We start from the raw sequence: 26,682 nt of genomic DNA on the forward strand, positions 1-26,682 counted from the left end.
AGGCAACACCTTCAAACTAGTCACTACTGACTGAATATTTGTGTCCTCTCCCCAATACACATGTTGAAATCCTAACCCCCAGTGCGATGGTATTTGTGGTTGGGGCCTCTGAGAGAGAGGTAACTAGGTCATGAGAATGGAGCCCTCATTAATGCGATTAGTGTTCTTATAAGAGACCCCAGAGAGCTCTCTCACCCTCTTTGCCATGTGAGGATACAACGAGAAAATGGCTATCTGAAGCCCATTAAAGGGCTTTCACCAGAACCCAACTGTGCTGGCACGCTGATCTTGACTTCTGACCAGACTTCTGGCCTCGAGAACCATAAGAAATAAATTTCTGTGGTTTATAAGCAATCTGATCTATGATGTTCTGTTCTAGCAGCCTGAACTAAGACAGGAGCTGTGCAGAGAGAGCACAGAAACTGATGAGGGGTTTCCCCAAAACTTCAAGGCTGAGGGATGAGCTTTACATGCACAGGTGAGACCACCTGAGGCTTGCCACTTAGCTGCTACAGGGTTGGGAGCAGAAGAGAGATACTTGAGATCAAGCAGTGCTAAGGGACACTGGATTTCTGAACCTTCCATTGTGGAGAGATCTTTTTTTAACACTTTGTTAATACTTCTGGAATCCAGCTGATACACCAGAAAGGCTGCACTTTAGAAGAAAGGCCCACACTAGACCTGCCTTAACAAAGTCTATAATCAAGCCTGGCAAAACCCATAGGAGAGACAGAGTTTGGAAAGTTGGGTCTTACCAAGTTAGAGGGGCTATAGAAACATCTTGGGCTTTCCACATACCTGTAGTAACAACTTATGGCTAAGTCTCCACCAGTTTAAGGCAATCAGCCAGTAATTAAACTGCCTGCTAAAACAAGAGTCAACACTCTTCAGAGAAAAGATAATAGATAACCCAGAATCCACGGTCTTACAATGTGTTATTCAAAATATCCAGTATTCAATTAAAAAAGTCATTAGACACACAAAGAAACAAGAAAATGTGATTCATAGTCTTGAAAACATGCAGCTAATAGAAACAGAACTCGACATGGTATAGATGTCAGATGTCAGATATAGCATACTACAACTTTAAAGCAGTTATTGTAAATATGTTCAAAGAATTAAAGGAAAATATGTTCAGGGAGTAAAGGAAAATATGGTCCTAATGAGTGAGCACGAAATCTCAGCAGACATGTGGAAAGTAAAAAAAAATAAAAAAGACTAAATGGAAATTTTAGAACTGAATAACACATTAACTGAAATGAAAATTTTACTGGATGGGCTTAATATCAGATTAGGGATGGCAGAAGAGTCAGTTACCTTGAAGACAGATAAACAGAAATTGTACAATCTAAAGGATCTGAGAAAAAAAAGTTTGAAGAAAAATGAAGAGAACATCAGAGATCTGTGGACAAGAGTATGCAGTCTAATATATGCTCTTATTTTAGAATCCAGATTCCCAAACCAGGACAAGACAACAAAGGAAGGAAAATTATAGGTCCAAGTTTCTTATGAACATATATGCAAAAACCTAAATGAAATACTAGCTAATGTAATACAAAAGCATATTCACAAAACAACAAAGTGTAAGACAACAAGGAAGGTTCAATATCAGAAAACTATCAATGTAATTCATTTCACACATGGGCTAAAGTTGAAAGCCCATATGATTATCTCAATAATCAGCGTAGAAAAAGCATTTGACACTGTTCAACACCTACTTTCTTTTGTATGAATTAACATAGAACTAAGAATATACAAAAAAAAAAAGAAAGAAAAAAATAGTATAACGAACTCCAACATACCTGCCATCGACAATTACACGGCTGATTTGTTTTATCCATACCCTCACCCACTGTCCATCACTAACAACTCCCACCTACACTGGAGGTTTTTAAAGCAAATCCCAGACATCGTATTTCATCCATAAATACTTCAGTGTGTATGACTTTATAAAAGATAAGAGCTCCTTTTTTTTTTTTTTTTAAGGACCAGACCCTGGGCACTCTTATCATTCCTAAAAAAATTATCAAAAATTCTTTAAGATCTTCATATATCCAGTGAGCATTCAAATTTCCCCTCTTGCCTCATAAATACTTTATATTAGGTTATGTCTCTTTAGTCTCTTTTAATACACAGGCTCTCCCTTTTTGTTTTTCCTTTGCAATTTGTTGAATAAAAATCATATTGTCTTCATTTTGCTGCTTATATCCCTATTTTGTTTAACCAGTTAGTTACTTTAAATATTGTATTTCCTGTACATTGGTGACTTATTTGGATGCTTGGTCAGATTCAAGTTTGATTTTTTTGGCTCGAAAGGTGGCATTTTATTGCATTATCCTGGAAGGGGCATAACGTCTTATTATCTCTTTTTGTGATGTTGAGATTGGTCAGTGTGTTTAAGTGTCGTCGGACTGACCTACCTATGATAAAAATCGTCATCAGCTTTTCACTGATGGTTTTAATAGCCATGAATATTCTTATTCTTTATTCTTCCTGTTCCTTTATCTCTGGGAGTTTTCTATAAAGAAAACTCATCAACCCCTTGGTCACCCTGAGGTATAGTTCCAACAAGAAATTCAGTATGAATGCTTGATTCTTTCTTTTTATTTATCAGATTTCAGAATTAGTTGGTTCTTAAATCACCCAAAGCTGACTCATGCTTTTTTGCCCCTTTGAGTAACTTTACCACCTCATGGATTTTTAACACATCTGATGTGTTTTGATGCAATACAATTATCATTCCTTTTGGTGCTTGTGGTAGGCAGAATAATAATCCCCCAGAGATGCCTCCATCCTAATCCCTGGATCTGTGAATGTATTATCTAAAATGGCAAAGGGAGAGTTAAGGTTATGGAATTAGAATTGTTAATCGCATGAGCTTGAGAAAAGGCAATTATCTGGGTGGGCTCAGTGTAATCACAGGAGTCCTTAAAAGTGGAAGGAGGGAGGTAGAGGAGTACGTCAGAGTGATGCACTGTGAGAAGAACTTGACTCTTCTTTGCTGGCTTTGAAGACGGAGGAAGGGGATTATGAGCCCAGGGATGCTGGTGGCATCTGGAAACTGAAAAGGAAACAGATTCTCCCCTATAGCCTCTGGAAAGGAACCCAGCTGATCCTTTGATTTTAGCCCAGCGAGACCTGTGTCAGACTTCTGACCTACAGAACGGTAAGATAATAAATTTGGGTTGTTTCCAGCCTCCAAGTTTGTAGTAATTTCTTATGGCAGGAATAGAAACCCAATACAGTGCATATCATCTCTGTAAGAAAAAAATCAATAGTAACAATGAAACAAACAGAGAAAATATTCCGAACAGTAAGGGTTTAGTAGGTTTGACAGATAAACTTATAAAAATAAAATTTTCCCTACAGTTGCAATAACTAGCAAATATAATGAAAAATAAGAAACTGTTTTCAACAGTAGAAAGAAAAAACTATAATTAAACACCTAGGAATTAAGTAGGACCTTTACGCAGAAAACTTGAAAACTCTAGTAAAGAACATAGAAGACAAAGTGATAGAGAAACATTTTATGTTCTCGGATGGGATGATGCAATATTACAAAGACGTCAATTCCCTGAATTATTCTATAAATTTAATGTATAACGATAAAAATTCCAGTTGGGCTGCTTGAGAAACTTAATAAACTTACTCTAAAATAAAAAGAAGCAATAAAGGATCACAAATAACTAAACAATCGAGAGAGAAAAAGCGAGAGAGAGAGACAGAGAGAGAGACAGAGAGAGAGAGAGAAACTTGCCGAATGGATATGAAGTCCAGTAATAAAGCAGTGTGATATTGCTGCAAGAAAGACAAATAGAACACAGGGACAGAATAGGAAGCTTTAAGACAGAATTTTACGTAGTTAATATATGATACAGGTACTGCCACAAATAAATGAGAGGAAGTATAGAATGTTTTGTTGGTATTGTTGGGAAATCTAGCTTACTCTCTAGCAGAAAAAACAAAACAAAATAAAACCTGGATCCTGGATTCCTAACACCATGTACAAGAATTGAGGCCTGATGGATTAAACGTCAAAATGTGAAAAGTAAAACTATGAAGTTGATAGAAGAAGATATAGGACATATTTCTGTCACCTAGGAATAAGGAAGGCTTCTTAAAATGTCAGAAACAAACACAAAATGTAAGGCAAAAATGATTGATTGATTTAGGTATTTCTATTAACTGAAGTATACCCTGGATAAAGTTTATGAACAGATGAAAAAGGGAGAAGATATTTGCATGTCTGAAACTGACAAGATATACATAACTAGAGTACAGAAGAGTTCTTGTAAGAAAGACAAAAACTCCAGCAGAAAAATGGGCAAAGAATCTGAGCAGACGATTGATCGTAAAGAAAGCAAAAATCTTATAAACATGTAAAGATATGCTCAGATGCATCAGTAATCTGAGAAATTCAACAATGAGATGGTACTTTACATCTGTTACACTAGGGGCAACAAGAAAGCTTGATAATGCCAAGGTTGGGAAGAATGTGAGGGCATAGTTACACTCAGGCATTGGTTGTAGATGTGTAGACTGGTGTGGCATTGAGGACAGCAACTTAGAATTATTTGGTCAAACTAAGAATACTCATAACCCGTGACTTAATTTATGTTCTGTTTGTGACACATTATATGGAAAATTAAAAGACCAAGCACAAACTAGGAAGATATATGCAACATATAATAGACAAAGAATTAGTATCTAGAATATATGAAGAACTAATATACATCAGGAGAGAGGGAGAGGGATGGAGAGAATCCAGTAGAAAAATGGGTAAGAGAACTACTAAGCAGTTCACAAAAAGAAATTTGAAAGACTCATAAAGCCATGAAAAGGTGCTCAACCTCAAAAGTAATGAGATGCAAAATAAAACCACAATGAGATGCCTAGACTACACAAGTCCAAATACACAAAAATTCAACATTCAATACCAATGCCAAATGTTGGTGAGGATGTGGAAAAATAAGAACTCTTACACACTCCCCGCAGGGACATTACTTGGTAGAACTACTTTGGAAAATGGTGTGGCACTACCTATTAAAGTCCCACATGTGCAAAACTTAACAGCCAGTCAATCACTCCTACTCTAGCATACATGCACTAGTGGACATGTACTAGAATGTCCATAACAACATTGTTGACAATAGCTAAAAATGGAAAGAATACAAGTAACCATCAATAGTAAAAAGCATAAATAAATCAATGTATATTCATATGTTATGTTGGACATATTCCACTGTCTAACAATGGAAAAAACTTCCTGTTACACAACATCAAAGTTGGGAGAATCCTACAGCAGAAGAGTGAGAGAAGCAAGTCACAGAAGAATACATATAGTATTAATTATGTTTATATAACATCAATAACAGGAAAAAGTTAAACAATACCTTGTTTAGAGATGCAATCATGAATCGCAAAAGTATGTAGAAAAGCAAGGGAATTATTGTAACAAAAGTCAGGGTAGTGGTTATTTCCCGGGCAAGGAAGGCAATGCAATGGTTGCGACATTTCTAAGGTGCTCGTAACGTTCTATTTCTTAAGCTGGGTGTTAGTTGCACAGGTATTTGCTTTATTGTTATTATTGTTTAAGATGAAATTATTTTATATACTTCTGTATGTGTAATGTATTTCGCACTAAAAATGATTTTTAAAACGATTGGCTTGGGCAATCTCTTAGGTTTCCTTAATCATCGATGGTCTGTGGCCCAGCCACTTTGCAACTGGACCTATTTTTGGCCCCTCATTGACAGTTCAACTTAAAACAATATACACTGAGATGCATACACAGGTGATTAGACGGGAAACCTTGAAGGGAGGGGGGCGACGCACTAACGAAGAATCGCAGAATAGGAGACTCGGAAGAGGAAGGTGATTTGATTGAGGCCCCTCTTCTCAGGGAGGCAACCTTTTACTTGAGAGCTCCTGAGGTCCAGTCCTGGTTCTGCCTTTGAATTGAGCACGTCTCTTCTCCAATCCTGTTTTCTCATGCTGGCTTTGAACACCGTTAAGGAAATTCAAATAAGAGAACAAATAATCGTTATTATTCTTTACAGTTGGAGAATTGAGGCCGCGGGGGGACGCCACTAGCTCAAGTTGCCACTTCCACGTTGGAACTCAGGGATCCTGAGTCCAGCACCCTGACCTGCGCACTGTCCTATTATACAGCTATTCTCTTCTTCTGGCTTTGGGCCCATAGCTTGACGTCACAGACGAACTGCCCCGCCCCACCCCGCCTCGCCCCGCCCCGCCCCTTCGGAAGCCCCGCCTCCTCGAGCGACCCCCGCCCCTCCCGTCGTTCGCTGAGTCCCGCCCCCAGCCGCTCGCCCTCGAGTGGCGGCTCCGGCGCGTCCCCGCTAGCGTCTCTTCCGGCCCCGCCCCTCCCGGCTGCCATGACAACGAGTCCGCGCCCCGCGCAAGGCTGCCGCTCGGGCGGGACCCTGGCTGGACCGCGGCCCCCGGCCTGGGGACACAGCTGCTACCGCCGCCGCCACCTCGTCTCCTCCCTGTCCCCGCCCCGCGTCTCCTCACCTCCCTCGGGTCCGCGGCCGGGGTCCCTCCCCGCCGCCCCAACCCTGCGCGGATGCCGAAGGTGAAGGCGCTGCAGTGCGCCCTGGCGCTGGAGATCCGCTCTGTGAGTACCGGTCGCGCCCCCATCGCCGCCGCCTGGGTGTCGTCAGCCCCCGGAATTTACTAGGGTCGCCGCCTCCGTTCACTTCCGAGAACCCCGGGTCACCGCGAAACCCCCTCCACCCTCCGAATCATCCCTATGGAGCTTTGATCCCGTGTCATTTGGCTCTTCCCCAACCTCAAAATCACGAACGCCCTCCCACTCCAGCCACACAGAGGCCTGACGCCCCCCACCGAACCCCTCCACCTCAGCTCCCCTAGCTTCCTCCCAACTTCCAGTTCGGGTTCCTTCAAATCCTTTCCAAACCACTTTAGAAAGTCCTCCTCTCTCCTCTCAACTTTCCAGTGAATTGGGTGGGGGAAGAGTCTTCTTTTAAAATTCCTCTTCTCTGCTCCAGTTCTTTTAGTGAGAGTATTACTGGCCCGACTTCTCCCCAGCCTTCGGGGGGCGGGGGGGGTGCTTTTCCTCTTTCAGACAGATTAACAAGCTTCTGATTCGTGAAGGGGCCTTTCCTCTCAAAGTAGAGTCCCCACACCCCGCAACCGAAATATGTCAGCATTGCACACAGCACCTTGCCATCTACCCCAGGGCCAATACCTCGGAAACCATTTCAGGCCCCTCCAGCCCCCAAACTCTCCCGATGTTGAGAAGGAGCCCCTATCCTTCCCTTCACTCCAAGAAAGGCACCAGCTTTTAGAGGGACACTACTAATTCTCTAAACTTGCTCCAGAGGACCTTCAGCCCCACCCAGTCACTCTCCAGACATGCTGAAGAGGTTAGTGGCCCCCCAGCTTGCTGTGGAAATCCAGCTGAGGCAGAGAACCCCCTGCCCTTCCTCAAGTGAAGGGCCTTGGACCTCTCCATGCCATGAGCAAACGCCATCCCTCTGAATAATCTTACAAGACCCTTCCAAGGGGTTTTGATCTCCTTCCCCCTCATTCTTTACAGGACCCTCTCATTCTCCTCTTCAGATGAAATCTCCAGCCTCTCTCTTCTAGAGGAAATCCCCCCAAAAGTCTTTCCATACCTCCATTTTAGACCTGCAGGCAGTTTGGAAACAAAAGTCCTCCTTCAGTCCTTTTTTTCTTTTTCCACTTCTCTAAGTCCTTTTATTTCTCATCTCTTTCATCTCCCAGCAAAACTCTGTGTGTGTGTGTGTGTGTGTGTGTGTGTGTGTGTGTGTGTGCTTAAGTAGCCAACACCATTCCTCTGGGTGCTGCATGGAGTAGCCCTCCCCACTTCCTTCCTGCACGCCCTGCAGTCAAGGCTCTCCATCCCCCCACCACAAAGCATCCTCTGCTTTCCTTGCTGTCTTTCCTCACATTACAATGAGGCCGCTGTAGCACAGTCCCTGAAACCTCCAGGGAAGCCACAGGACTGTTTTAGGTCTTTGGCTAGGTCTTAAAGAAAGGAAGGCCGGGTAGGGCAGAGTGTGAGGCAGGCTTGGAGAAGAAAGTTTCTGGCACTGTCGCTTTATCTTTAAGGCTGCAGAGATTTTACTCACTGCAGTGTCAGAAACTCTATAGTTTTGGCTTCAGATGTTTTTTTCATCCCACAGCTGCCAAAGCTTGGCAGCCTTTTTGTAAAGGAGGATTCATTTGGCAAAAGAATACACGAAGTTTCCTGAACCGCTGCGCCCAGGGCAGTTAGTAAAACTCCTGAGTTCGGCCTCTCTAGACTTTGTTACTGGCTGCTGCTTCCTCCTCTGCTAACCAATGCAGTTTAGCAGCCTGGCGAGAGCAGCTGCCTGACCGGACCGGATGTTGCTTTCCTTCCTTGGTCAATCCAGACCTGCTTAGAGCAAGCACTTGGTGGTAACTGACTACTGCCTGAAGGGGTCAGAGAGAGAAAAGTTATTTCACTACCCTTTCTCCCCAGTATAAGTTGTCAGGCGGAAAGTGAGTGGCTGTATAATGGAGCTTTGTTGTTCATCGTGGCTTAAGAAATTATGCAGGTGGAAACATTCCTGTTTCATTTTTTTCAACAGACATTTGAGTCACAGAATTTTACAGTTCTAAGAAATCTTAGCTTTCATTGGATTGAATTTCTTTTTATGGGTGAGAAAATTGAGGCTTAGCTTGACTAAATGTTTTTCTAGGTTTGCGCAACTATTTAGGGGGCAGATCTGCAGGAAGACGCTAAGTTTTCTGACCAGCAAAAACCCCATTAAATGACTCTGATGCTCAGAAGGAGCAAAAAAGACCGTTAATAACCTCACACATTAAACAAGCTTGATTGATTTGGCTTTGATAGAATGGAGGAATTAATGTGAGCATAGATATTTTTAACATCTTTTCAATTTCATTTTTTTCAATTTCATTTAATTCTTTACATTTATGGGGTATAAAAGTCAAAACTGTATAAAATGATACACTCTGAGCAGTCTTATTTCCAGCCCTTTTCAAACCTGTTTTCCATCTATTTTCATCTGCTGTAGGTAACCATTTTTATTGGTGTCTGATTTATTCTTCTAGTATTTCCCTTTGTAATATAATCAAATAGATACATACACACACACACACACACACACACACACACACTGTACACTCCCCCCTTCCCATATATATTTTTTTACTTTCCTTCACAATAGGAAGCATATTATATAAGCTAGTCTGCACTTTGCTTGTTTTCTTTCCTTAATGTATCCTGAAGATCACTCTAGGTAAGTGGGCATCTTCTTTAACCTCAACTCTTTATTGACATTTTTCAAACATACAGAGTAGTTGGGAGAATAGTACAATGAATATATTCCATGACCTATGTACGTTAATTCGATATATCTGTATATTTGTATATGTATAAAAATAAATATTTTTTACTAAAAATATGAAAGTAAATTGTTGCCTAAATACTTCAGCATATATCTTCTAAAAATAAGGACATTGTTCTAAATAACCACAATACTATTATCACACCTAAGATAATTATCCATAATTTCTTAGTATCTAGTCCATTTCCAAGTTTTCCTAGTTGTCAACAAAAATGGCGTGTGTAGTTAACTTTTTCAAACCAGGATCCATTCAAAGTTTACATGTTGCATTTGGTCGTTAGGTTGTTTTAGTCCATTTTAACATAGAGCAGTCCTACTGTTTCTTTCCCACAATGTTTTCCCCCCTCCGTGGATTTAGATAAATTCATACACTCATACAACCATTATTTGGATCAAGATTTAGAACACTGCCATCGCCACGGTAAATTCCCTTGTTCCCCCTTTTAAGCCCCACGCAGAGGGAACTCCTCTTCTGATTTCTATCAGGGAAGATTAGTTTGCCAGTACTTGAACATCATATTAAATGAGCTATATAGTGTGTAATATTTTGTGTGGGCTTCTTCTGTTCATCGTATTTTTGAGACTCGTTCATGTGCTGTGCCTATTGGTAGTTCCTTTATATTGTGGGGTAGCATTCTATCATGTGATTTGTATCATGTTCTATCACACACCACAACATGTTTACCCAGTCTCTTTATTGTTGATTATTTGGGTTGTTACCAAGTTGTGGTTGTCATGGATAAAACTATGAACATTCATTCCTATAAAAGTTTTTTTATGCACGCTACCTTTTGGAGACCAGGCTCGGATACAGATTATCCCATGTTGTGTCATTGTCTGAATTTTTCCCCATCATGGTGATACTTAATTTGTTCTTCTAAACTGGAAATTAGGTGTTTTATTTCTACCTGCCTACTTGAAGTGGGGCACTTCATTCCCTTCTCCCCTTTCCATGTTTATTTTTTTGCTGTAGTCTTGTATTTGTGGTATCTCATGTTTAATACTGTGGTAATATGAGAGCAAAAACATAGTAAACATGAAAGGTTTTGGTGTATAACGCAATATTTTGTGTTGCTCAACAGAGCCGTGACTTGAGAGAAAATATGTTGCTGGGAAGAAAGTGTGACTTTTCTCAAGGAATCTTGGGAAAATGATGTAATATGCCAAAGTAACTTGTTTTTAAAGAGCAGCCAAAAATTATATTTCCCATCACTTACACTTTTAATATTTGAAACATCATATCTTTGATATGAAAAACTATATTTGCTGCTTCTTCACTCTACCTTCTTCTTCTTATTCAGTAGTGACGTTTTCATGAGATGCTTTTAGGTATATAGAAGGAAGAAATTGGAGGTACAAGAGTAAAGCCCAATGCCTGGGCAATAAAATCAGCCAATTTGCTTCACCTGAATTGTGTCAGTTTGGGGTTAGTCTGTATTGTATAATTCCCATTTTTCTTCTCTATACTCACCTCACCTCACTACCTCACTCAAATTATTGATAGCATTGAGGCAACGAGATCTGGATACTTTTCAATCACAGTTCATCTGAACATTCGTGATCGTTTTCTGGTTTCCTTACTCAGTTATGCTGCAGCTGGTGGTAAATTTCCCTGGAATACAGACTTTTTAAAACTTTAACTCTAAAGTACTTCAAACTTACAGAAAAAGAAAACCTAAATACTGTGATCTCCCCCCACCCTGATTTAATAAATCCTCATTTTACATGTTTCCTGCAAATTTTTAAGAAATAAAATGTTACAGATGTAGTTAAGGCCCCTTTGCACCTCTTGCTGAAGCCAATTTTCCTCCGTCCCTTCCTAGAGGTAACATAATCAATATCCTGAAGTTGGAGTGTATTCTTTTCATTCAGGTTTTTGTAAGCTTACTACATATTTGTGTACGCCTACGTACTACGTGTACTATTGTTCTGTTTTAAAACTTTACACAAATGGTATCATACTGTAGGTATCCTTCTGCAGATCTGTTTTTTCCACTTCACTGTTTCTGAAATTTGTCAGTGTTGATTCTTACAGATCTAGTTAATTTCCTTAATTGTTATGTAATGCTGTATATTTATATGACAGTGATTTAATTCTTATTCCCCTATTGATGGACTTTTAAATACCAGTTTTCCTCTTTTTTAATATTACAAACAATGTTGCAATGAGAATATTTGAACATACCTTCTGGTGTCCATGAGTCAGTTGTTCTCAAGGGCAGATATTGTGCCCTAGGGAGCATGCTAGAAATCTGTGGGCTACCTTGTTTGCCACAGTGGTTGGGGGAGATCCTACTGGTGTTGATTATCTGGTATTCTGCATGACTTGACTGTCCCATTGAATATGTATATGAAAACCTGTTTATAATTGTTAGAGATTAAGAACCTAACTCTGTTTTATGTTTAAACACAAAGTCTGTTTTCTTGGAAAAAAATATTTTTAAATACAGTGAATTTTCCACTAATGCAATTACCATGCAAATTGAGGAAAGAGTGTACTTTGTTTTGTTCGGAGCTCTGGTAAGAGTTTACTCTTTCAGAAAATCATGGCATCAGTGGCAACTCTGCTTGTGTTTGTCAGCTTTTGAAACAGACCAGTTCATGTTGATTCTGTGAATAGGTGCAAATATTGTATCTTCTAGCTTAGTTCTGCCTGAGCGTTTACACATAGAAATATATAATTTATTTTATTTCTGTATTTTTTTCCGTTATGGCATTGGTTTATTTTTTAGTTATGTGTATGGGTAAATTGCAAAATATTAGTTGTAAAAGGAGGGTGTTGGATCTTGTAGAGACCCAGTGCTCTAGGGAATAGATTTAGAAATGGAACTACCAAGTCTTAGGGAATTGGTTTAATTTCCTAGGGCTTCCATAACAAATTTCCTCAATTTGTTGTCCTTGGAGTCTTAAAGGACAGAAATTTGTTCTCTCACATTTACTGGAGGCCAGAAGTTAAAACAAAGGTATTGGCAGGGCAGCGCTCCCTTAGAAGGCTCTTGGGGAAGACCCTTCCTTGTTCTTCTAGCTTTCAGTGTCTCCAGGCATTTCCAGAATGTGGCTGCATAACTCCAATCTCCAATCCTAGAGGTTTCCTTTTCTGTGAATAGCCAGTTCATATCCTTTGCCCTTTAGGAACATAAGAGTTTTTTTTTCTTGTTAAATATATTTTGAACACCACCAACCTTTGTTGGTTATATGTAATGTAAATGTCAAAGATCTTCTAGTTGAAGCTTATTTTTTCACTTTGTTTTTGCTCTTTTTAGTAATGCCTTTTGTTTTTATTTTCTATTTTTTGTTGTTATTGTTGCTGGTAAACAAAGAATGCTGAGTCTTTAAGTTAACTTTTTACAGAACTATAGCATATATTCAGAAAGTGCACAAATCCAAAGTGTGTAATCACCACCCAAATGGGTAATTAGAATATTATCAGCACCCCAGGTTGCTTCCTTGTGCTCCATTCCTTCCAGCCACTCCACCTGCCCCCCTTCCCCTCCCAGAGGTAACCACTATCTTGACTTCTATCACAACAAATTTTGAACTTTTGAAGTCAGCCTCTTTCTTTCTCCCTCCCTTCTTCCCTCCCCTCCCTCCCTCCTTCGACGCTTACGTATAACTTCTTTGTGAGAATTCATCCATGCTGTTATGTGAAGCAGCAATTCTTTATCCTTTCTATTGTTCCCCCCCCAGCTTTACTGATATATAATTGACAGATAGCATTGTATAAGTTTAAAGTGTACAGTATGTTGATTTGATATGTTTATAAATCGCAAAATGATTACTACCATAGTATTAGCTACCATCTCCATCCTGTCACATAGTTGCCATTTCTTTTTTGTGGTGAAAACAATTAAGATCTACTCTCTTAGCAACATTCAAGTATATAATACGGTGTTATTAGTTACCGTCACTATGCTGTACATTTGGTACCCAAACTTGTTAATCTTATAACTGGAAGTTTATACCCTTTCATCAATATCTCCCCATTTCCCCCACCTCCTGAATCCTTGGTAAGCACCATTCTACTCTCTGTTTCTCTGAGTTTATCTTTTGTAGATTCCACATATAAGTGATATCTTACAATTATTTGTTTTTCTCTGACTTGTTTCACTTAACGTAATGCCCTCAGGGTCCATCCAGGTTGTCACGAATGGCAGGATTTCCTTTTTCCTGATGGCTGAATAATATTGGTACATATATATCACATGCTCTTTATCCATTCATCCATTATTCATTGACAGACACTTAGGTTGTTTTCATATCTTGGCTGTTGTGAGTAATGCCATTGTGAACATGGGAGTGCAGATATGAGATCCTGATTTCAATTCCTTTGGATGTATATCCAGAAGTGGGATTGCTGGAGCATATGGTCATTCTATTTCAAATTTTTCGAGGAACCTCTATACTGTTTTCCATAGTGGCTATGCTCAATTTACATTCCCACCAGAAATGTCTTAGGGTTCCCTTTTCTTCAGATCCTCACCAACACTTGTTATCTCTTGTCTTTTTCATGAGAGTTAACTCTGACTTGTGTGAGGTGATATCTAATTGTGGTTTTGATTTGCATTTCCCTGATGATTAGCGATGTTGAGCATCTTTTCATCTACCTGTTGGCCATTTGTATGTCTTCGTTGGAAAACTATTCTGTTCCTCTGTATCCATTTCTATTGTTGATGACATTTTCATTTTTTTTTCCAGTATTGGGATATTACAAATTGTGCTCCTGTGAACATTTTTGTACATGTCTTTGTTGCATATTTTGTATTCAGCAACTTGCTGAAATCTCATATAAGGTATTTGGATTTTCTATGTGGGAAATCATGTTTGTAAATAAAGTCAGTTTTGACTTCTCTTGTACAATGTTTTTTCTTTTTTTTCCCTTTTTATTATTTATGTCCTTGATTAGAATCCCCAGTATAATGTTAAATAGTGAGAATAATAGTACATATACTTGTCATTTTATTTTAAGTTATCCCGCTGAAGTTTCACCAGTATTAGATTGAATCTTATGAAATTGCTGACAATGGGCCATTTTTTGACTAAAAAAAAAGGACAATTTCATATATTTCAACCTAATATAATATTGGCTGTAGGATTTTCATTTATTGAGTTAAGAAAGCTCCCTTCTATTCCTTTTTTTTTTTTTTTTTGGCTGCACCTGTGGCTTGTGGGATATGGGATCTTAGTTCCGGCCCAGGGATTGAACCTGGGCCCTCGGCAGTGAGAGTGCGGAGTCTTAACCACTGGACCACCAGGGAATTCCCCCTAATTTTTAAAGTATTCTGAGTTTTGAATTATATTGAATGCTTTTCCCTCAGTCTAATGAGATTATTATATAACATTGCTCCCATGTTCTATAGAAGGGACACATTTTGTGATGTTGCACCTTCTCCATTCCTATGATAGATTCTTTTTAGTCAGGATGTATTATTTTTACTATATTTTGTTGGATTTGATTCATAATTTTATATTTAGCATCTTTCATTTGTGTTCATAGATGAGATATTAGCTCTATAAGTCAAATATTTATTTAGCTTTTGTTTTTTATTATTAAAACATTTATTTTGAAATATTTCAGACATACAAAAAGTTATAAAGAGTAACATAATGAACACCCATATTCCTCCCCATCAGCTTAAGATGTAAAACATTACAGATAAGGTGAAGTCTCCTGTATCTCTCTCTCTAATAGAATCCCCCCTCCCTTCTTCCTTTGGCTAGTCACTACTCTGAATTTTGTGTTATTCTCCCTATTTTTCATTGCTTTTCTCATTTTAATATCTGTCTTTAAGGCATTGGATTTACATGCAAGTGCTGCTTAGCTGGCATCCTAAGGGGATTGATGAAACTGTTTTAAAATTATTTGGTTCTAGATATTTTATAATTTTTATAAAATTTATTTTATGCTTTTTACTTTACCTTATGAGCTATTTAGGAGTTTGTTTTAATTTCAAGATGTATAGGATTTATATGTGTGTATATACTCTTTTTCCCCCTCGCCTTCCCGCCATACATACATACACACACATACATACATTCTTATATTGTAGTATTTTAATTTAATTGCATTGGGGGTATTGAATGAAGTCTGTGTGATATTGATTATTTTTGTTGGCAATTTCCTATGTGTTGTTATCCAATTATTATATATATAATATATGAATAATCCAATTATTGTGAATGTTCTCTATTTACTTGAAAATAATATATAAATTTATTTGTTTGATATGGGGCTCTATCAGCCATTATCAGATCAAATTTATTTTCTCTGAAATACCTTCAGTTCCGTATTAAATTTTTTGTCTGCATGCAGTCTCTACCAGATTGTAATGGAGATACTAAAATCTTTACTATCACAATGTATTTTCATTTTATCCTTGTTGTATTCTAGTACACTATGATTATAGAACTATAGATTCATTTCTGTTTATTGTTTTCCACTGAGTTTGTACTTTCCATCTGAGAATTTATGGAATTCTGCAGTTTGGGGAAATTCTTAGCTTTTATATCTTTGAATATTGTTTTTCTGCTGTTCTCTCTTTTCTTCTGACAGTGCTATTAGACATATATTGGAACTTGTATCTATTCTGCTTTCTTAAGTGCTTTTCTTGTGTGTAATATTTTTATATCCTCCTGTTCTGGGAGAATTCTTCAGTATTATATTCTTATTTACTTATTAAATTAAATTTTTAAATCTTCTCTATTGAGATTTTTAACTTCATTGACTACATATTCCAATATTTCTCATTTAGTGTCTCTTTTTAAACATATGCCGAATATTTACATTTTTACCTGTTTTAATTTCATAAATTTTGTTTTTTATGGAGTTTTCTCCCCTTATTAGATGAAAGATTCTAAATACTTATTTTAAAATTATTTTCAGATTGTGTAAATTAATTTTCATGTAAAGTGGATTTATCTCCTGATTGTCAATTTTGTTGTTTTTCTTAGTGCTTGGGATTTCACTGAGATTATGGACCACTTTTGGGAGAATTAACAATGAACCTTTCAATCCATTAACTGGTATATTTTTCCATCTATTTAGGTTTTCAGGTTCTTTCAATGATGTTTGTAGTTTTCAGAATACATGTCTTACACATATTTTGTTAAATTTATACCTAGGTAGTACATGTCTAAGATTTTAATGATATTATAAATGGTATTAATTTTTTTTGATGTGCTAATATATAGAAATAAAGTTGATTTTTTTGCCTGTTGACCCCATATCCTTTTGTTTATTGAGACTTGTTTTACGGTTCATGATATCATCTGTCTTGATGAATGTTTTCATGTGCACTTGGAAAAAAAGGTGTATCCTTCTGTTGTTGGATGGAGTATTATGTAAATGTCAGGTCAAATTACTTCAACGCTGTTGTCCACATCTTCTATACCCTTTATGATTTTTGACTGCTTATTTTATCAGTTATTGACAGGGAAGTGTCGAAATTCAGTTATTTATTTTTTTGCTTCATTACTTTGACATTGTATTATTAGGTGCATACAATTTAATTTTGTATATCTTTTCATAAATCAGATTTCTAATCGATATGAAATGTTCCACATTAACATTGGTAACCTTTCTTTTTCTGAAGTCTACTTTATATCAAGTTAGCCCCTCCAGCTTTCTTATGATTAGTGAATGCATGGTGCATCTTTTTCTATAATTTTACTTTAGTCCTGAATTTTTAAGTTTTAAAAACATTGAGATATAATTCACATATCATAAAATCCACTCTTTTAAAGAGTATAGTTCAATAAATTTTTATATATTCACAAAGTTGTGCAACAATCACCACTAATTTCAGAACATTTTCATCACCCCATGAAGAAATCCCATACCTAGTACTGTCATCTCCCTCTCCCCCCAGCCCCTGGCTACCACTAATCTAATTTCAAGGTCTATGGATTTGCCTACTCTGGACATTTCTATAAGTGGAATTATGCAATATGTGGCTTTCTGTGTCTGGCTTCTTTCACTTAGCATAATGTTTTTAAAATTCATCCATGTTATAGTATATATCAGTACTTTATTTCTTTTTATGGTCAAGTAATATTCCATTGTATGGATATACCACATCTTGCTTATTCATCAGTTGATGGACATTTGGATTGTATCCACTTTTTGGTTATTATGAATAACACTGTTATACTCTTGTACCTATTCTTTTGTGAACGTATGTTTTCAGTGCTCTTGGATATATACCTAGCAAGTTGCTGGTTCTTGTGGTAACTGTTTACTTTTCTTGAGGAACTACCAAACTTTTTACCACAGTGACTACGCCATTTTACATTTCCACTAGCACAGTAGGAGGGTTCCAATTTTTTGGCATCCTCCCCAACACTTGTTTTGTCCATCTTTTTATTTATAGCCATCCTAGTGAGTATGAAGAGCTATCTCATTGTGATTTTGATTTATATTTCCCTAATGACTAGTGATGTTGAACATATTTTCATGTGCTTTTTGGCCATTTGTGAATCTTCTTTAGAGAGATGCCTGTTTGTTTTTGCATCATGTATTTTGGGGCTCATCTAAGTACATATATCATTATATTGTTGTGTTTTCTTGGAATATATTTACCTGTTTTTAATTGTCACATCATTATAAAATGTCCTTCTTTGCTTCTAGTATCAATTTTTGTTTTAATGTCTAGTTTGATGTTAGGATAACCACTGCAACTCTCCTTTGGTTACTTCTTGGATAGATTATTTTTTTCCCATTTGTGTCTTTGAATATAAAGTGTGTCTCTTGTAGACAACATATAGTTGGATTATAGTTTGTAATCAATTCTGCTAAACTCTACCTTTTGATTGGAATGTTTAGTTAATTTACATTTAATGTAAGATAAAGTAGGATTTACCTCTGTCATTTTTCTGTCTTTTCTGTCTTAATGTCTTTTTCGTTTCTCTGTTTCTGCATTAGTGACTTCTTTTGTGTTAACTATTATCAAGTGGACCATTTTAATTCCCTTGTTTCTATTACTATATTTTTTGAGTTATTTTCTTAGTAATGGTTCTGGGGCTCACAATTAACATTTTAATTTTTAACAATATAGTATGGATTAATACCAATTTAATTTGAATAATATATAAAACCTTTGCTTTTATTTAGTTCTGTTCTCTCTCTTCTTTATAATTTTATTATCATACAGATGACATCTTTATACATATACACACTTCAACACAGTTTAATAATTGTTGCTTTATGTAATTTTATTTTAAATAAAAATGGTTAAATGAGAGCAGATACATTTATACTGTCTTAAATTTACCAATGTAGTTCCCTCATTGGTGTTCTTTATTCTTTCATGAGCATTTTAGCTACTGTCTAGTGTCCTTTCATTTTAATATGAAGAATGCTCTTTTTTGGTTTATTTTAACATCTTTATTGGAGTATAATTGCTTTACAATGTTGTGTTAGTTTCTGCTTTATAACAAAGTGAATCAGCTATACATATATATATATATACCCCCATATCTCCTCCCTCTTGCGTCTCCCTCCCACCCTCCCTGTCCCACCCCTCTAGGTGGTCACAAAGCACTGAGCTGATCCCCTGTGCTGTGTGGCTGATTCCCACTAGCGATCTATTTTACATTTCGTAGTGTATATATGTCCATGCCACTCTGTCACTTCATCCCAGCTTACCCTTCCCCCTCCCCGTGTGCTCAAGTCCATTCTCTATGTCTGTGTCTTTATTCCTTTCCTGCCCCTAGGTTCTTCAGAACAATTTTTTTTTTTTTAGATTCCGTATATATGTGTTAGCATACGGTATTTGTTTTTCTCTTTCTGACTTACTTCACTCTGTATGAGAGACTCTAGGTCCATCCACCTCACTACAAATAACTCAATTTCGTTTCTTCTTATGGCAGAGTAATATTCCATTGTATACATGTGCCACATATTCTTTATCCATTCATCTGCTGATGGACACTTAGGTTGCTTCCAGGTCCTGGCTATTGTAAATAGAGCTGCAGTGAACATTGTGGTACATGACCCTTTTGAATTACGGCTTTCTCAGGGTATATGCCCAGTAGTGGGACTGCTGGGTCGTATGGTAGTTCCATTTTTAGATTTTTAAGGAACCTCCATACTGTTCTCCATAGTGGCTATATCGATTTACATTCTCACCAACAGTGCAAGAGGGTTCCCTTTTCTCCACACCCTCTCCAGCATTTATTCTTTGTAGATTTTTTGATGATGACCATTCTGACTGGTGTGAGATGATACCTCATTGTAGCTTTGATTTGCATTTCTGTAATGATTAGTGACGTTGAGCATCCTTTCATGTGTTTGTTGGCAATCTGTATATCTTTGGAGAAATGTCTATGTAGGTCTTCTGCCCATTTTTGTATTGGGTTGTTTGCTTTTTTGATATGGAGCAGCATGAGCTGCTTGTAAATTTTGGAGATTAACCCTTTCTCAGTTGCTTCATTTGCAAATATTTTCTCCCATTTTCTCCCATGTTCCTCCCTCTGCTATATTTTGGAAGAGTTTGAGAAGGATAGGTGTTAGCTCTTCTCTAAATGTTTGATAGAATTCGCCTGTGAAGCCATCTGGTCCTGGGCTTTTGTTTGTTGGAAGATTTTTAATCAGTTTCAATTTCAGTGCTTGTGATTGGTCTGTTTATATTTTCTGTTCCTTCCTGGTTCTGTCTCAGAAGGTTGTGCTTTTCTAAGAAATTGTCCATTTCTTGCAGGTTGTCCATTTTATTGACATACAGTTGCCTGTAGTAATCTCTCATGATCCTTTGTATTTCTGCAGTGTCAGTTGTTACTTCTCCTTTTTTATTTCTAATTCTATTGTTTTGAGTCTTCTCCCTTTTTTTCTTGATGAGTCTGGCTAATGGTTATTATCAATTTTGTTTACCTTCTCAAAGAACTAGCTTTTAGTTTTATTGATTTTTGCTATCATTTCCTTCATTTTTTTCCCATTTATTCCTGATCTGATCTTTATGATTTCTTCTGCTAACTTTGGGTTTTATTGTTCTCCTTTCTCTAATGGCTTTAGGTGTAAGGTTAGGTTGTTTATTTAAGATGTTTCTTGTTTCTTGAGGTAGGAATGTATTGCTATAAACTTCCCTCTTAGAACTGCTTTTGCTGTATCTCATAGGTTTTGAGTCAACATGTTTTCATTGTCATTTGTTCCTAGGTATTTTTTGATTTCCTCTTTGATTTTTCAGTGATCTCTTGGTTATTTAGTAGTGTATTGTTTAGCCGCCATGTGTTTGTATTTTTTACATATTTTTTTCCAGTAATTGATATGTAGTCTCATAGGTTTGTGGTCAGAAAAGATAGTTGATGCAATTTCAATTTTCTTAAATTTACCAGTGCTTGATTTGTGACCCAAGATATGATCTATCCTGGAAAATGTTCCATGAGCACTTGAGAAGAAAGTGTATTCTGTTGTTTTTGGATGGAATGTCTTATAAATATCAATTAATTCCATCTTGTTTAATGTATCGTTTAAAGATTGTGTTTCCTTATTTATTTTCAGGTTGGATGATCTGTCCAAAGGGGAAAGTTGGGTGTTAAAGTCTCCTACTATGATTGTGTAACTGTCGATTTCCCCTTTTATGGCTGTTAGCACTTGCCTTATGTATTGAGGTGCTCCTATGTTGGGTGCATAAATATTTACAATTGTTATATCTTCTTTGATTGATCCGTTGATCATTATGTAGTGTCCTTCTTTGTCTCTTGTAATAGTCTTTATTTTAAAGTCTATTTTGTCTGATATAAGAATTACTACTCCTGCTTTCTTTTGATTTCCATTTGCATGTAGTATCTTTTTCCATCCCCTCACTTTCAGTCTGTATGTGTCCCTAGTTCTGAAGTGGGTCTCTTGTAAACAGCATATGTATGGGTCTTTGTTTTGTATCCATTCAGCCAGTCTGTGTCTTTTGGTTGGAGCATTTAATCCATTTGCATTTAAGGTAGTTATCGATAAGTATGGTCCTATTACCATTTTCTAAATTGTTTTGGGTTTGTTATTGTAGGTCTTTTCCTTCTCTTGTGTTTCCAGCCTAGAGAACTTCCTTTAGCATTTGTTGTAAAGGTGGTTTGGTGGTGCTGAATTCTCTTAGCTTTTGTTTGTCTATAAAGGTTTTGATTTCTCCATCGAATCTGAATGAGATCATTCCTGGATAGAGTAATCTTTGCTTTAGGGTTTTGCCTTTCATCACTTTAAATATGTCTTGCCATTCCCTTCTGGCTTGCAGAGTTTCTGCTGAAAGATCAGCTGTTAACCTTATGGGGATTCCCTTGTATGTTATTTCTTGTTTTTCCCTTGCTGCTTTTAATATTTTTTCTTTGTATTTAATTTTTGACAGTTTGATTAATATGTGTCTTGGCGTGTTTCTCCTTGGATTTATCCTGTATGGGACTCTCTACGCTTCCTGGACTTGATTGACTATTTCCTTTCCCATATTAGGGAAATTTTCAACTATAATCTCTTCAAATATTTTCTCAGTCCCTTTCTTTTTCTCTTCTTCTTCTGGGCCCCCTATAATTTGAATTTTGGTGTGTTTCATGTTGTTCCAGAGGTCTCTGAGACTGTCCTCATTTCTTTTCATTCCTTTTTCTTCATTCTGCTCTGCAGTAGTTATTTCCACCATTTTATCTTCCAGCTCACTTATCCATTCTTCTGCCTCAGTTATTCTGCTATTGATTCCTTCTAGAGAATTTTTAATTTCATTTATTGTGTTGTTCATCGTTGTTTGTTTGTTCTTTAGTTCTTCTAGGTCCTTGTTAAAAGTTTCTTGTATTTTCTTCATTCTGTCCAAGATTTTGGATCATCTTTGCTATCATTATTCCGAATTCTTTTTCAGGTACATTGCCTATTTCCTCTTCATTTGTTTGGTGGGTTTTTACCTTGCTCCTTCATCTGCTGTATGTTTCTATTTCTTCTCATTTTGCTTAACTTACTGTGGCTGGGGTCTCCTTTTCACAGGCTGCAGGTTCGTAGTTCCCACTGTTTTTGGTGCCTGCCCCCAGTGGGTAATGTTGGTTCAGTGGGCTGTGTAGGCTTCCTGGTGGAGGGGACGGGTGCCTGTGTTCTGGTGGATGAGGGTGGATCTTGTCTTTCTGGTGGGCAGGGCAGCATCTGGTGGTATGTTTTGGGGTGTCTGTGACCTTATTATGATTTTAGGCAGCCTATCTTCTAATGGGTGGGGTTGTGTTTCTGTCTTGCTAGGTGGTTGGTGTAGGGTCTCCAGCACTGTAGTTTGCTGGTCTTTGAGTGGAGCTGGGTCTTAGCATTGAGATGGAGATCTGTGGGAGAGCTCTCGCTGTTTAATGTTACATGGAGCCGGGAGGTCTCTGTTGGACCAATGTCCTAAACTCGGCTCTCCCACCTCAGAGGCACAGACCTGACACCTGGCCAGAGCACTAGACCCCTGTCAGCCACACGGGTCAGAAGAAAAGGGAGAAAGAAAGAAAGAAATAAAGAGAGAGAGAGAGAGAGAGACGGAGGGCGAGAGGGCGGAAGGGAAATAAAATAAAATAAAGTTATTAAAATAAAAAATTTTAAAAATTATTAAAAATTAAAAAAATATTGAAAACTAATAAAAAAAAGAAAGAAGAGAGCAAGCAAACCAAAAATCAAATCCACCAATGATAACAAGGGCTAAAAAAGTATACTAAAAAAACAAACAAACAGAAAAACGGACAGACAGAACCGTTGGACAAATGGTAAAAGCAAAGTTATACAGACAAAATCACACAAGGTCCATCTCCTCAACTTTGGGATGATTCGTCTTCTGTTCAGGTATTCCAGAGATGCAGGGTACATCAAGTTGATTGTGGAGATTTAATCTGCTGCTCCTGAGGCTGCTGGGAGAGATTTCCCTTTCTCTTCCTTGTTCGCACAGCTCCTGGGGTTCAGCTTTGGATTTGGCCCCGCCTCTGCGTGTAGGTCGCCGGAGGGCGTCTGTTCTTCACTGAGGCAGGACGGGGTTAAAGGAGCATCTGATTAGGGGGCTTTGGCTCACTCAGGCCAGGGGGAGGGAAGGGTATGGAATGCGGGGCCAGCCTGCGGCGGCAGAGGCCACAGTGACGTTACAACAGCCTGAGGCGCGCTGTGTGTTCTCCCGGGGAAGTTGTCCCTGGGTCACGGGACTGGCAGTGGCTGCACAGGTTCCCAGGAGGGGAGGTGTGGATAGTGACCTGTGCTTGCACACAGCCTTCTTGGTGGCTGCAGCAGTAGCCTTAGCATCTCATGCCTGTCTCTTGTGTCCATGCTGATAGCCACGGCTCGCACCTGTCTCTGGAGCTCGCTTAGGCGGTACTCTGAATCCCCTCTCCTTGCGCACCCCGAAACAGTGGTCTCTTGCCTCTTATCCAATTCCAGACTTTTTCCCGACTACCTCCTGGCTAACTGTGGTGCACTAGCCCCCTTCAGGCTGTGTTCATGCAGCCATCCCCAGTCCTCTCCCTGGGATCTGACCTCGGAAGCCGAAGCCTCAGCTTTCAGCCCCCACCCACTGAGAGCAGACAAGCCTCTCAGGCTGGTGAGTGCTGATTGGCACTGATCCTCTGTGTGGGAATCTCTCCTCTTTGCTCTTTGCACCCCTGTTGCTGTGCTCTCCTCCGAAACTTCCCTGCTGCCACCCCCATCTCCACCAGTGAAGGGGCTTCCTATTGTGTGGAAACCTTTCCTCCTTCACAGCTCCCTCCCAGAGGTGTTGGTCCCATCCTAATTCTTTTGTCTCTGTTTTTTCATTTTTCTTTTGCCATAGCCAGGTATGTGGGGGAGTTTCTTGCGATTTGGGAAGTCTGAGGTCTTCTGCCAGGGTTCTGTAGGTTTTCTGTGGGAGTTGTTCCACATGTAGATGTATTTCTGATGTATTTGTGAGGTGGAAGGTGATCTCCATGTCTTATTCCTCCACCATCTTGAAGGTCTCTGAAGGATTCTCTTTAATAATTCTTACAGGGGAGTTCTGCTCGTGATGGATTATCTGTTTTTGTTTGAGAAAGTCTTAATTTTCCGTCTTTTTGAAGGAGAATTGCCTGGATATTGAACTACTGAAAGTCTTCTTTAAGTACTTTGAATAAGTCATTGCACTTTCTTCTGGCTTCATATTTCTGATGAGAAATCAGCTGTTATTCCTGTTGAGGATTTCTGGTACCTACTGAATCATTTAACTTTTGCTGCTTTCAAGATTCTCTCTTCATCTTTGTCTTTGAACCGTCTGCTTACAATGTGTGTGATTTGGAGTTATTGGAGTTTGTTGGATGTATAGATTGTTTTCCTTTAAATTTCAGACATTTTTATCCATCATTTCTGCAAACATTCTTTCTGGCCGTTTCTCCTCTACTTTAAGGCTCCCATTATATCTATGTTGCTGTGCTTGATGGTTTCCTACAGGTCTCTGAGACTATTCATTTTTCTTTTTTCTTTCTGTACCTCAGACTGGATAATCTCAATTGACAAATTTTCAGGTTCATTTATTTCTTCTGCTATCTTATATCTACTCTTGAGTTTCTCTAGTGAATTTTTCATTTGTTTTGTACTTTTCAACTCTAAAATCTCTATTTTTTAAAATAATGTCTATCTATTGATATTCCTTATTTGATGAGACGTCTTTGCCACATCGCCATACTTTTCTTTAGATCTTTAGATAAGTTTTCCTTTAGTCCTTTGTACATATTTATAATAGATGATTTAAAGCTCTTGTTTAGTAAGCCCAACTTCTGGGCTTCCTCAAGGACATTTTCTGCTGACTGCCTTTTCCTCCATGTATGGGTTATACCCTTGTTTCTTTACATGTCATAATTTTTGTTGAAAACTGGACATTTTAAATAATATAATATGGAACTGTGTAAATCAGACTTCCTCTACTTCCCAGAGTTTATTGTTTTCTTGCTGTTGTTGTTGCTTTTTGTTTGTTTATTTACTTTCCTGAGGCAATGTCTATATTCTGTAAAATCTGTGTTCTTTGTTGTGTGTGGCCACTGAAGTCTCTGCTCAGTTAGCTTCATGGCCCTCTAATGACAGGGCTTATATTTCCTTAAATGCTTTGAACCAGTGAGTCCCCCAGTCTTTGCTGAGTATCTCTATTGCTGAGTATGTTGGGACATGCTTTCTATGCCCTGCAGGTAATGTACAACTCTTAGTCTTCACTTCCAACATTTTCAAAGCCTCAAGATCAACCAGAGGTGAGAGATTAGGGCTTCCTTAAGTAATTTCTGGGTATGCTTGTAGCCCTGCACGTGTGCATGACCTTCTAAATTGCCAAGAATGTATCACAGCTTGTCAAAGACAGCCCCCCAACACACACACACACACAGTTCTCCAGCTTTGCCTTTTAAGTGTTTTCGTCACTTATTGTTTGCTCCAACTGGCACTGCCTCAGGCATCGGTGATGTTAAACAATGGCTGCTTTTTTTTTTTCTGACAAATGCCTTGCAGGTAAAGGATGCTTGTTGTGACTAAGCTCTGATTCAAGTCAAAGAGAAGCCCTGTGAATGGGGGTTGACAATTCCTTAGGCGTAGGGCTTTTGGGTAGCTTTATACCTGATTTCCTACAGTGGCTGTAGGGCTGCTAGTTTTCATGGCTACCATGATTGTAAGGGTCTTGGTTGTCAAGGCTATAGCAGACCTGAGTAGAGGAGATTGGGAATAAAGTATGTTAAAACACCACAATATCACTGTTTTTACCAAAATTCAGCTATTTTTCTTGAATAAATGCTCCTCAGATTGTTGCAAACTTCTGGTTAATTTCTAGATCTCTAAAAAGTTGATTTTGACAGTTTTTGTTGGTGTTCTCATTGCTTTTACGGAGGGCTTACTTTTTGTTTGTTTCACATCTGATTTATTTATCTTTCTCTATGATACAAGTAGAGATATAGGCATAAACATATATTGATGAAACATTTGAAGTTGCTTACATTCAGACACTTTACCACTAAATATTTTAGGGTAAATCTCCTAAGAACAAGGACATTCTCCTATATAAGTTTAATACAATTCCCCCACACAATAAATTTAGCATTTATACAACAATACTGTCTAATTTAGGGCTCATAGTAAATATTCACCATTTGTTACAATAATTTTTTAATTATAATTGACATACAATATTATATTAGTTTCTGGTGTATAACATAGTGTTTCAATATTTTTATACATTATGAAATGATCACCAGGATAAGTCTAGTTACCGTCTGTCACCATATGGAGTTATTATAATATTATTGACTATATTCCCTATGCTGTACATTAATTCTATTACTTATTTACTTAATAGCTAGAAGTTTGTACCTCTTAATCCCCTTCACCCACTTTGTC

At 38.0% G+C, this 26,682-nt stretch overlaps 1 protein-coding gene across 3 annotated transcripts in view; it reads left to right on the top strand.

The window, feature by feature from the left end:
• Positions 1-6,383: 6,383 nt before the first annotated feature.
• The window catches only part of SPATA6 (spermatogenesis associated 6), a 171,875-nt gene continuing 151,576 nt past the window's right edge, over positions 6,384-26,682 (top strand). For all 3 annotated transcript variants that reach the window (XM_022575641.2, XM_022575640.3, XM_022575642.2), the window contains exon 1: positions 6,384-6,637. In XM_022575641.2, the coding sequence (XP_022431349.1) occupies positions 6,587-6,637 (51 nt within the window). In that variant the 5' untranslated portion in view covers positions 6,384-6,586. The remainder of the gene's footprint in view (positions 6,638-26,682) is intronic.

This window comes from Delphinapterus leucas, chromosome 1, assembly GCF_059928025.1.
Source record: "Delphinapterus leucas isolate spDelLeu-1000000601 "Yukka" chromosome 1, BTC_Dleu_Yukka2, whole genome shotgun sequence".
Classification (NCBI taxonomy): Eukaryota; Metazoa; Chordata; class Mammalia; order Artiodactyla; family Monodontidae; genus Delphinapterus; species Delphinapterus leucas.